Here is a 13687-nt window from a genome sequence, read left to right as displayed (position 1 = left end):
CCCTCCTCTCTCATTCACTGCTCATTAGCAGGAAATCTCGACTCTTTTGCATCAGTCGAGCCCTGTGTAACCTATGGAGAGGGGAGGGGGGAGGAGGGAGATTAAAGGGGTACTCCGGCGGGGGGGCTTTTTTTTCGATCTGGTCGGGGAGGAGGTGGCTAAGGGCAACGACGTCCACTCACCTCCCCGGTTCCAGCAGCGGGTCCTGTATCGCGGCGCTACGGTCCCTGCTGCCCGGACGCTTCCTGGTGTCTGACGCAGGCTTGAGACGTGACGTTTCAAGTCCGCTCAGCCAGTCAGTGACGGAGGCGGGATCCCACCCTCCTCCCCGCCGGAGTACCCCTTTAATCACCAGCATAGAGCAGAGAACAAAGGATTACACAGTGGGAGCTGTGTGACAGCGGTATTCAGAGGTGAGAGAGGTCAGTGCTGAGCTGACTTCAGAGGAGATAGCCCGGTGATGTAGCTGTAAATTAACTAATAGTTTTGTCCTGTTTTGGTGCCTCATCTCCCTCCGCCCCTCCCCTCTCCATAAGAGAACCATGAAGACAGGGGGAGAGCTTCAAACTGCTTTTTCAAGATAAAAATGCATAAAAATGCAATTACAAAGTTTCTTAAAATCGCCTGTACTATTGATTTCTGAAAAAAAAATAAAAAAAAAATTAACCCACAGGTACAGTTTTAATTGGGAAAATATGTCACCACTACCACAATGTGAAAGGGTCCATAACAGCAGGGCCAGTACACAAATAGTCTCAATATCTTCAGATGTGCACCGCCGCGAGATGTGTCCTATCATCTGCTTCCTGAGCTGCTGTATGCATGCCAGACTAGTTCATTCTGCAAGCTTGCATGGTGAAAAACAGGGATGGGGAACCTTTGGTCCTTCAGCTGTTGCAAAACTACAATTCTCATCAAGCCTGGGCAACTGAAGTTAAAACTTCATCTGCCCAAGAATGGTGGGAATTGTAGTTTTGCAACAGCTGGAGGGCTGAAGGTTCCCCAGTCCTAGTGTAAAATGACTGCTCACACTGTGTTGTTAGGATGCAGCCACACAGACAACACTACAGCGATCAGCCATTGCAGTAAGGTGCTACAGATTGCTGTAATGTAATTACACATGGCAGCCATACCTTGGCTGGTTGCATAACACTGAAGTCATGTAAAAAAACAAGGACGTGAGATGGATACTGTGACATGTTACAATTCAGATATTACAGTGTTAAATGCGACACTAACTTCCATCTGCAGTCAGTCTTATTGTACAACTTCACAGGCCAAAAGCAGAAAGCAGGATTAATAACAAAAGGGAAATGTTTATTCCCAGGACTCAGTGTGTGACTGCAAAACAGCACACCAATCCCCAATAACAAAGAGTTAAGCAAAATGCATTCACACCATGCGGCCATGATTTATACTCCAGTTGGCTGTCGCTGCAAAAAAACATCGACCAACCAACAAACAGCGATTGAAGAGTTGCCATAGAAACCGCAGGGCAACTAGGGAGAAATTCTAAAGTCAGCTTAACAAGCATGATGGGAGAGAATATTAAACGGCGGCGTTTGTAAGAAGTATTCTCCCCCAAAAATCCCATCACTATGGATTAAAACTAGAGTAATAGACGCTGCCCGGCAGGTGGTAGACACACATTTATCACCATTCCACTAAAAAAACTAAACCTGTACTCCTTCACAAATAATAAACAAAGTATTATTCCCAATCAGAATACAGTGTAGAACCGAGCAGTGTCTTCCCATAGGAAACAATGTATATGTGTGTAACTGGTTCCAGCAGCCACCAATACTTCCTACAGTATCATTTATTACAGCATTACTGTATGGTATAGGCACTCCAGCAATCTTATACAGTAAAGGATGGTAGATGGTGGTGCACTGACTGTACTACTACTGTACTGTATATGCACTCCAGCAATCTTATACAGTACAGGATGGTAGATGGTGGTGCACTGCCTGTACTACTACTGTGATGTATATGCTCTCCAGCAATGTTATACAGTTCAGGATGGGAGATGGCGGTGCACTGCCTGTACTACTACTGTGCTGTATATGCACTCCAGCAGTCTTATACAGTACAGGATGGGAGATGGTGGTGCACTGCCTGTACTACTACTGTGCTGTATATGCACTCCAGCAGTCTTATACAGTACAGGATGGGAGATGGCGGTGCACTGACTGTACTACTACTGTGCTGTATATGCACTCCAGCAATCTTATACAGTAAAGGATGGTAGATGGTGGTGCACTGACTGTACTACTACTGTACTGTATATGCACTCCAGCAATCTTATACAGTTCAGGATGGGAGATGGTGGTGCACTGACTGTACTACTACTGTACTGTATATGCACTCCAGCAATGTTATACAGTTCAGGATGGGAGATGGCAGTGCACTGACTGTACTACTACTGTACTGTATATGCACTCCAGCAGTCTTATACAGTACAGGATGGGAGATGGCGGTGCACTGACTGTACTACTACTGTACTGTATATGCACTCCAGCAATCTTATACAGTTCAGGATGGGAGATGGTGGTGCACTGACTGTACTACTACTGTGATGTATATGCTCTCCAGGAGTTTTATACAGTACAGGATGGGAGATGGTGGTGCACTGCCTGTACTACTACTGTGCTGTATATGCACTCCAGCAATGTTATACAGTACAGGATGGGAGATGGTGGTGCACTGACTGTACTACTACTGTGCTGTATATGCACTCCAGCAGTTTTATACAGTACAGGATGGGAGATGGTGGTGCACTGACTGTACTACTACTGTGCTGTATATGCACTCCAGCAGTCTTTTACAATGCAGTACAGGATGGGAGATGGTGACGCACTGACTGTACTACTACTGTACTGTATATGCACTCCAGCAGTCTTATACAGTACAGGATGGGAGATGGCGGTGCACTGACTGTACTACTACTGTACTGTATATGCACTCCAGCAATCTTATACAGTTCAGGATGGGAGATGGTGGTGCACTGACTGTACTACTACTGTGATGTATATGCTCTCCAGGAGTTTTATACAGTACAGGATGGGAGATGGTGGTGCACTGCCTGTACTACTACTGTGCTGTATATGCACTCCAGCAATGTTATACAGTACAGGATGGGAGATGGTGGTGCACTGACTGTACTACTACTGTGCTGTATATGCACTCCAGCAGTTTTAAACAGTACAGGATGGGAGATGGTGGTGCACTGACTGTACTACTACTGTGCTGTATATGCACTCCAGCAGTCTTTTACAATGCAGTACAGGATGGGAGATGGTGACGCACTGACTGTACTACTACTGTGCTGTATATGCATTCCAGCAGTCTTATACAGTACAGGATGGGAGATGGTGGTGCACTGACTGTACTACTACTGTGCTGTATATGCATTCCAGCAGTCTTATACAGTACTGTAGTGTATGTGAAGCTTCTCCAGTGCTGAACTCCCCAGGTACAACCCACCATCCATGCTCACAAAAAAGTTCAGATACCGAGCAAAGTTTGAGTTCTGACCAATAAACATAATTTTTCGTTCAAAGATCAATCAGTTCGGGTTAGGAAGCGTTCAAATACCGAGGTATTACTGTATAGAGTTATACACCTGCTGGATATGTGGGATAGAACAGGTTAAAAGCTGCACATAAAAACCTGATGAATTAACCTTGGTAAGGCAAGACTACCACCCCCATTATTTCAGAGTACATTGAGAGCAGTATTACCTCATTCTCCTCTTTGATCTCCTTGCTAGGAAGTCTCTGATAGTCAGATTTCTCCCCCATGTTCTCCTGGTATTCTGTCATAGGGAAGTCACCGAAAAAGGAACCACTTTGAAGCCATAGGGACCGTCTTCGGGTAAGCGGTCAAACAGGGGAAGAACAATCACATGGCAAGAAATACTTGGGAATAAGTTCCGCCATTAGGAATCATCGGGGAGACGTGCGGCTGACCTGAGCGCTGGTTTTATGTGGTGTGCTCATCTCAATGATGTCAGGAGATTAAGCAGCGCTGGAGTGACAGCAGAGAGCACACAGTATGGAAGAGGGACTGTCCGCAGCACCAGCAGAGCAGCTAAGAGAACACAGGTTGGTGGTGTATACAGATGCACACAGGCTGCATGGTTATACATCAAGCAGATGCTGGAAGCTGGATGCTGCAACCTTGTTTCATCTGTCAAGGACACTGGACACTATGCAATAATAAATACTGTCTGCTGCATTTTAGTTCAATGACAGTCCACACTGTGCCATTGCAGACCCTGGAAAACCACAGAAAAAAAAGTATTTTCCCAGCAGAGGTTGGAACCACACACAATACTGTGATGTATCCTTCAATGTTGCTGACATCAGGAAACTATAGGGGGTGCAGCAGGGGATGCTGGCATGTTAGTCCAATCTGTAAAGTAATTCTAATCCATGTATATGATAGATGTAACTGGCCATGCAAAAGGCTGTCGCAGTTCTGCACTGCAGCGTCAATCCCCCCCCCCCCCCCCCCCCCCCCCCCCCCCCCCCCCCCCCAGTGCTGGGTACAACATTCGCCCTCCCTCTCTGTGTCAGTGCCAGCAGCTCCTCTCTGTCTCCACCTCTCACTGCAGATTAGTGAAGGTTGAGCAGAGCCTCCCAACCCAGCGGCGAGCACCCAGAGCACATCTGCTGGGCAGCACCACCCCCACAGCCATGCATCTTCATGATAATAAAAGGGAAGGAGGGGTGAGCATGGCGATGCTGAGCGGAGGGAGCTCCACCGTCTCCTGACGGCAACTCGCCATCCTTACTCCACACACATAAACATTCGCTGAAGAAAAAATGGAGGAAATGTAATAACACAGAAGGACTGAGGGATAGTGGAAGGAAAAATTACACTTCTTTTAAATCTTACTAATAAATTCAATGGGAATGAAATCCTATGTAGCAATAGTAGTTGAATATGCAGCATATGAGTAGGTGAACACACCTTATGGTTTATAACACCACGCTCTGCTTTTATGTCATTAATCATAAATTCTGCAATGTGAGACCATTCCCTGTCACTTCCCGGCTGGCAGTATATAGAAACAACGTTCCCTGTGGAAGATCGGGAAGCACTTGTCAGAACGCTGTGTAAATGGGAGTCAGTGTAGGAGGGCATGGTTTGTAGATAGAAATAGGTAGATTCTGGTCACATATATATGCGTACATAAGATGGTGGGATGACCAGAAGAGTACGAGCATGCAATAATATATACCTATACAGTAAGAGGGATTGGTGTTACCCTTATATATTTTATTTGGTGATTGTCAGTGTTAAAATTGCTGCTGGATTTGTATCATGTATTTTAAAGAAATCCTGAATGAATAGGGTTTTATATATGGACTAGACCCATGTTATCCTTGTGTAATAGGTATAAAGTATCTCCCCCCTGTCCTGGCAGTGCGCTACTATTGTCAGATTAGAGAAAACGTGTTCGTGTGTATCAGGAAACCTGTCACTCCAGTATGAGGTGACACAACAAAGCTCTGCATATAGAACAAGGCTCCTGCTCTACAAAAAAAAAAAAAACTGTATAAACCTATGCAGTGTCTGGATTACTAAATATAATAAAATAAACTACAAACAAATAAAAGGAGATGAATAGTAAAAACCTAAAGGAACATAAACAAAATATACTGGTAGCTACTATATATCATAAAGCACTCTGGTCTCTATAATATACGGTAGTTTATAGATGTCAATAACTCTTGATTTCTAGAAATAGAATAAAAATATGTTTCAAATAAAAAACCCTCCACATAGATATTTTGGTCAGTAATAAGCATTTGAATTGATTTAAAGCAGAAATATCAGCAGGTTAGATAAATGTAACCTGCTGATATGTCCCTATTGTACAGGAGACGCTGAGGAGGAAGGTATGTCTTATAGTGTGTCCCTTATAGTGTGTCTCCTATAGTATGTCTCTTATAGTGTGTCTCCTATAGTATGTCTCTTATAGTATGTCTCTTATAGTGTGTCTCTTATAGTGTGTCTCTTATAGTGTGTCTCCTATAGTATGTCTCTTATAGTATGTCTCTTATAGTGTGTCTCTTATAGTATGTCTCTTATAGCGTGTCTCTTATAGCGTGTCTCTTATAGTGTGTCTCTTATAGCGTGTCTCTTATAGTATGTCTCTTATAGTGTGTCTCTTATAGTGTGTCTCTTATAGTGTGTCTCCTATAGCATGTCTCTTATAGTATGTCTATTGAAGCACGTCTCTTATAGCGTGTCTATTGAAGCTTGTCTATTATAGTATGTCTATTATAGTGTGTCTCCTATAGCATGTCTTTTATAGTATGTCTCTTATAGCGTGTCTATTATAGTATGTCTCTTATAGTATGTCTCTTATAGTGTGTCTCTTATAGTGTGTCTCTTATAGTGTGTCTCTTATAGTGTGTCTCTTATAGTATGTCTCTTATAGCATGTCTCTTATAGTATGTCTCCTATAGTGTGTCTCTTATAGTGTGTCTCTTATAGTGTGTCTCTTATAGTGTGTCTCTTATAGTGTGTCTCCTATAGTGTGTCTCTATTTGGAGTACTGTCTATTTGGAGTACTGTCCGCCCCCCATAGCGCCAATCCAGACCATCCCATTGATAATCATTAGAAGGAGCTGTCCAGGGGCGGATCAGCGCTAAGGGGGCGGGTAGTGCCCCAAAGGGTCTTACTGGACCAAGGAGTAAACTACTAACTGCACGGGAACGGTGCCGAGGATGAAGGTAAGACACAGCTTCCTCCTCAGTGCCTCCTGTGCAAAAGGGAGCTATCAGCGGGTCAGATTTGTCGAACCTGCTGATACTTCCTCTTTAAATTATCTTGTGTACGTATAGCAAAAGAAAAAAGAAAAACTGTAATAATTTAGTTAAGGCAGTCAGTGCCTCTAAAGTATGTATTCCCCATTCCTACATATTCCTTCAAGCAATCCTCGGTGTGTAATTAGGAGCACCGCCCGGCCCCCAGAATGCCAATCCGACCTGCCTCGCCGGTGCTACAGACCGAGGATTACACTTCTAATGCTGCGTTTACACGGAGCGATAATTCGCCCAATCTATCGTTTAACGATTTTAAAGCAACTATGTGGTTTTTATAACAATCAGCGTTTAGACGAATAAATCGTTAGAAAAATCGTTAGAAAATGCGTAAGAAAAATCGTTTGAAAATTCATAAGAAAAATTGTTATTGCAATTATCGCTCAAATGCGATCGTTATTGCGAAAACTGGAACGGTAATCGTACCATGTAAACGCAGCATAACAGCGCGGGTTCCCCTTTAATGCTGAGAAGCTGCCTGATGGATAGGAGGAAAGCCTCAGACTACTGGTGCTGCTGAATAACTCAATCCTCTATATATTTCTGTGGTAACTTTACTAACGAACAAATAATCTTACTAACCACTAACAAAAAGTTTTTCTTCTTGCAGATGTTGGAGAAGCTTTCATATATTCAGATGACTAAGTGGTAATTCTACAAACGCATAATTAACCCGCAAATTTATGTAAGCTTTAATTGCTAAAGAGGTGATTCCCCAAACCTGGCATAGCTTGTTTATTACAGGAGATTAGAGGCTTTCTTTTTCATATGTATAAAAAGCATATAAGTGCCTTAAAGGGGTTGTCAGGTAGAAAAAAAAATTGCAATTATTATGCCCTGCCTGCATGACCAAAGAAAGACTGAGTCCAGAAGCAGGAAGTGAAGCGCAGCCAAAAAATGGCTGCCAGGATAATGGGGACTGTGGGAGAGCGAGGGAGGTAAGTACAGTCTCGCTTTCTTATGTCATGCAGGCTGGGCATATTTATGTAAAAATTATTATTATTAATATTATTATCATTATTATTATTTTTACCAGACAACCCCTTTAAAGCTTTCAAATGCATTTTTTTTTATTCTTGTGTTGTACTTATCATGGTGTAAAAGCACTTTCTCCATGGTGTTCTCCACTGCCGGTTGTGTAGTGCTCTGTTCTCTGACAGCTGATTTACAAGCACATCAAAGATGACTTATGATCTGATCACAAATTAGCTTAAAAATTGGCTCAGGACACTGTGGAGGCTGTATAAAAGAATGAACTTTTTTTTCTTTTTTTTTTCCGATAATTAAAAAGCATAAAAAAGCACTCAAGGTTGTGCATTACCTTTATAGAGGAGTTCTGGAGAAAAAAATGTTTTGAAATCAACTGGTGGCAAAAAATTTTACAGATTTGTAAATTATCTCCATAACGGTGGGTTCACATGTACAGTATCCGCAGCGGATTTCACGCTGCAAGTTTGCAGCGAAATCCGCATCGCAGGCTCCCGGAGGTGCCGCCCAGCCAATCAGTGCACAGCTCCACCGCAATCACTGATTGGCTGGTAGGGATTTTCAGGAACCGGGACCCTCAGATGCAGCCAGAGCGTGGAGTACAGTATCTTCCCAGTGGGGGGGGGGGTTATTGGGGCCGGCATTTACATATTTGCAGCGGGATGACAATTGCGTTGCAAGTTTGGAAAACATTGAAACTGACAGTGATGGTATCTGCTGCAGATAGGGTACGTGTGAACACAGCCTAAAAAAATCAAACCTTTCAGAAGCTATCATCTGCTGTAAGCCCTGCTGTATTTTAGAAACATAGAAGATTGTCAGTAAAAAAAAAGTCCCCCTGCTCTATCTAGTCCACCCTTATAGTATTTCCCTTCTTATTATCTTAGGATAGATATATGTATATACATTGCAGGTTACATTATGTTATTGTAGATTTACCAACCACCTCTGCTGGAAGTTAGTTGCAAGCATCTACTACTCTGAGTAAAGTAATATTTTCTCACGTTGCTCTGATCTTTTCCCCTATAACCTCTCACTGTCTCCTCTTGTTCTTGAGTTCATTTTTTTTTCTAAAAACACTTCCCTCCTGACCCTTATTTAGTCTTTTAACATATTTAACCCCTTCACGTCAGTAATACATATAAATATGTTCCTACTGCACATACACCATGAAGTAGGAATGTATATACTGTATAAGTTCCTGCACTGACAAGGCTGTAAATGTGTGCGGGGCCACTCCAATTTGATTGATCCCGCACACATCAGTATAGCTGGGACCGGAGATGATGATAGGCAGCTGCGGTCCTGCAGCTGTCTGTCATTAACCCCTTAAACGCTGCAATGTTTAAGGAAGTCAGTGACAGGTTAAGCACCTGTCTCTGATAGATTGGTACCCCCGCAGCGTTGGAGGGGTCCCCATCAATTGTACCTTAAGCCACTCCTGTCGTATTGGCGATCTGTAGATAGAATCTGCTCTCAGGCAGACTCTATGTACAGATCGCCCATAGTACTGATCTATGCTATGCTATGGCATAATTGGGCAATAGATGTCAACTACTAAGGGTACTATTACACCAAGCAATTTTCCGACGACTAACGATTAACGATAAACGATCTTAAATGACCGCTAAGGTAAACGACCCGAAATCGTTCGCCCAAGTACACGAAACGATGATCGTTATTTATGATCGTTCTTGCGGTTGGTTAGTTGTCGCTATTGCGTACGTTTCAGCTGTGAATTCTTATTCCACCGAACGATATGCGAACGATGAGCGAACGATCATAAAAATAGGTCCGGATCCTATTAAACGATCAACGATTTCTCGTTGGTCGTTTAATCATTGCCTGCTATTACATGAAATGATTATCGTTCAAATCTGAATGATTTAACGATTTTTCGAACGATAATCGTTCCGTGTAATACCACCCTAAGTGAAAGCCCGCTCAGTCAATCACTGCCCTGTCCCATCGCAGTCAGTGAGCAGGAGACAATGCCGGATAGCGCAGACAGGTAAGCAAGGCTTCTTTATAATTTTTTAACGTTGCACAATATATTCACGTTTAGGCTATGTTCTCACTGCGTTTTCCTTGTTCATTTATAATTTTTTAAAAAGATGTCCACAGCCAGGAGGTAAGGAAAGCAAATCATACACTGTGCTGTATATATACAGTATATATATATATATATATATGGGTATGCTGGGCTGTGTATATATATATACATATATATAATGGTATGCTGGGCTATATATATATATATATATATATATATATATATATATATATATATATAAATAATGGTATGCTGGGCTGAATATGACAGAAGTTACTAAATCTCCTCTATGGAGGGACAAAGGCCTAATAATTAATACACAGAAAGATAAAGCAAACAGTGGGAGGGAGAATCCGCCCAAACTATCTAATACTGATACATATACAGTGGTCCCTGAACATACAATATTAATTGGTTCCAGGACGACCATTGTATGTTGAGATCAAAATTCTATGGAAAACTGTCCCAGGTAGAGAGCAGCACAGGACATGTAGTATCACACTATACTCAGAGAATTATTACTAGACAGTAAACCAGTGCAGGTTTATCAGGAATACTGGGGATTTACCAGTAAAATGGCCAGTTTCATTGGTTGATCATGTAGTTATTAACATGTGCCGCAGATCCTGACTGTCTCTAGCATTGTACTGTATGTTGTGTCTGGTCTCAAGTTACGATGGTCATTGTATGTTAAAAATATTGTATCTTGAGGGTAAGTTGAGGGATCACTGTATACATTTTTTTTTTTTTTTTTTTTTTAAGCATCACATTTTTCCAGTCCAGACTGAACATTTTCCTTCTTTATGCTGTCAGAATTCTGCCCCAACATTTTAAAGGGGTTCTCCAGCGCTACAAAAACATGACCACTTTCTTCCAGAGACAGCCCCCTCTTGTCTCCAGTTTGGGTGGGGTTTGCCACTTAGTTTCAGTGAATGGAGCTTAATTGCAAACCACACCTGACCTGGTAACAAGAGTCGTGTTGTCTCTGGAAGCCAGTGGCCATGTTTTTGTAGCGCTGGAGAACCCCTTTAAGTGATAGAAACCTAAACTACAATATTATATATTAACACTGGATTTCTTGTCACAACTTCTCTTTCATGCTTCATAACATTCTTTATTCCTAATGCTTAATCATGCCTAGCAGCTCCAGTAAGATCTTAAAGCAAGTGTGTGTGTGCAAGCGCGTGTACATATGTATGTATGTGAAAGTATGTGTGTAAGCATGTGTATTTATGTATGTATGTGAGTGTGTGTACGTGTGTGTGAAAGTACAGTGGTACCTTGGTTTAAGAGTAACTTGGATTAAGAGCGTTTTGCAAGAAGAGCTCCCATTTTTCAAAGTTGTAACTTGGTGTAAGAGCATTGCTTTGGTGTAAGAGCTCCCTGTACTGGGTGGTAGCGCAAGTGGGGGAGGGGCATGGTCTGCATAGCGGGGTCTACAGCACTGTACTTTGACCCAGGAAGTCTCCATCACCTTCCAAATCATGGCAGATCTGTTAGCCCTTGTGTTTCCCATCCTCTCCATTCCTGCTATAATGTGCCTGCACTCACACTCAGCTATACACACTGCTGCTATAATGTGCCTGCACTTACACTCAGCTATACACACTGCTGCTATAATGTGCCTGCACTTACACTCAGCCATTCACACTGCTGTATATAAAGTTTCTGTCACTGTCCTCCTGCACAGCTCTGTGATTCTCACTTCCTAATTAGTCAATGCTAAACACACCCCCTTCCCCATTGCTGTCATGTGACCACATAGACCTCTGACAGCAGCCCTGCTTCTCTATTCTAGCCTGTTGTACTACACTACTGCATTATGATGATCTGCAGTTCCATCCTGTATCTACAAACTGCTGCTGTGTTATCAGGGTTATGCAGTTACTATACATTATACACCACATGCTGCTATACTGTACAGTAACTTATATATCACATATCCAGCTGCTGTGTTATCAGGGTTATACAGTTACTATACATTATATACCACATGCTGCTATACTGTACAGTAACTTATATATCACATATCCAGCTGCTGTGTTATCAGGGTTATACAGTTACTATACATTATATACCACATGCTGCTATACTGTACAGTAACTTATATATCACATATCCAGCTGTTGTGTTATTCGGGTTATGCAGTTACTATACATTATACACCACATGCTGATTGTTATACTGTTCAGTTACTTATAATATCACATATCCAGCTGCTGTGTTATCAGGGTTATACAGTTACTATACATTATATACCACATGCTGCTATACTGTACAGTAACTTATATATCACATATCCAGCTGCTGTGTTATCAGGGTTATACAGTTACTATACATTATACACCACATGCTGCTATACTGTACAGTAACTTATATCACATATTCTGCTGCTGTGTTATCAGGGTTATACAGTTACTATACATTATATACCACATGCTGATTGCTATACTGTACAGTAACTTATATATCACATATCCAGCTGCTGTGTTATCAGGGTTATGCAGTTACTATACATTATATACCACATGCTGCTATACTGTACAGTAACTTATATATCACATATCCAGCTGCTTTGTTATCAGGGTTATGCAGTTACTATACATTATATACCGCATGCTGATTGCTATACTGTACAGTAACTTATATCACATATTCTGCTGCTGTGTTATCAGGGTTATACAGTTACTATACATTATATACCACATGCTGATTGTTGTACTGTTCAGTTACTTATAATATCACAGATTCAGCTGTTTCTCATTGTTTGTTTCATCTCTTCTACATGTTATTCAGAATAAAAAAATCATTATTTTGGGGATGTGGAACCAATTTTCTGCATATCAGTGATTTCTTATGGGAAAATTCGCTTTGGTTTAAGAGTGAATTTGGATTACAAGCACGGTCCCGGAACGAATTATGCTCGTAATCCAAGGCACCACTGTATGTGTAAGCGTGTATGTATGTTAGTGTGTGTGTAAGCATGTATGTGTGTGCATGTATTTGTGTGTATGTGAGTGTGTGTGTGTGTGTGAGTGTGTATGTATGTATTTGAGTGTGTGTATGTGTAAGTGTGTGTGTATGTATGTATGTATCTGAGAGTGAATATGTGTGTAAGTGTGTGTGTGTATGTATGTATGTATCTGAGTGTGAATATGTGTGTAAGTGTGTGTGTATGTATGCTCCAACATTCATACAAGTGAAAAACCACTTAAGTCTTGTTCTTGATCAACTGAAAATGAGAGAAAAACACGGACTACATGGAACAGTTTCAATGAAAGGACGACACATGCCATCTGTACGCAGGCAACCTGAGCAGAGAAAACAATTCACAGATTTGTTTAATTTAGTTACACAGACTGAGCAGCTCTATTAAAGTCTTTGGATTATGTTTTTTTTTCCGGCATAAATCACAAACATGACTGCAAGTTCAAGAGAAAACGGTTCTACTGAAAGAGTTAAGTGTGGAGAGGGTTGTTTGACACAGGACAGTGCATGTCTTACCTCCAGCATGATGCTGTGCTCAGGCGTCTAACCTGAAGCATGACACAAGCCTATGTGCAGCACTCTCAAACACGTGAGCGTGATGTCACACAGCTCTTAAAGGGACTATTCATGGACAGGCTGTAACATCCCAGTGACACACCACCAATTATCTGCAATGTTTACCAGTCTGGGATGTTTTCTCTAATGTACACAGCCACCCACCAGTCTGAGGACATTTGGCAAAGGCCAGTAAAAAGGCGAGATGACTGTACACAAAGCCCTTTTTTGGGAGAAAACTCTAATTGACTCAGTTGTATGGAA

The 13687-nt window shown here is 41.8% G+C and overlaps 1 protein-coding gene across 3 annotated transcripts in view; it reads right to left on the bottom strand.

Moving 5' to 3' along the window:
* The window catches only part of TNK2 (tyrosine kinase non receptor 2), a 157160-nt gene that overhangs the window by 90120 nt on the left and 53353 nt on the right, over positions 1–13687 (bottom strand). The window contains exon 1 of one of the 3 annotated variants that reach the window (XM_069974437.1): positions 3744–4007. The exons of the other annotated variants lie outside the window; for them this stretch is intronic. Coding sequence (XP_069830538.1) covers positions 3744–3824 — 81 coding nt within the window. The 5' untranslated portion in view covers positions 3825–4007. Of the gene's footprint in view, positions 1–3743; positions 4008–13687 lie in introns of those variants that run through there. 3 annotated transcript variants of the gene reach the window in all.

This window comes from Dendropsophus ebraccatus, chromosome 6, assembly GCF_027789765.1.
Source record: "Dendropsophus ebraccatus isolate aDenEbr1 chromosome 6, aDenEbr1.pat, whole genome shotgun sequence".
In the NCBI taxonomy this organism is placed as follows: Eukaryota; Metazoa; Chordata; class Amphibia; order Anura; family Hylidae; genus Dendropsophus; species Dendropsophus ebraccatus.
This window is presented reverse-complemented; position numbering and strand designations above follow the sequence as displayed.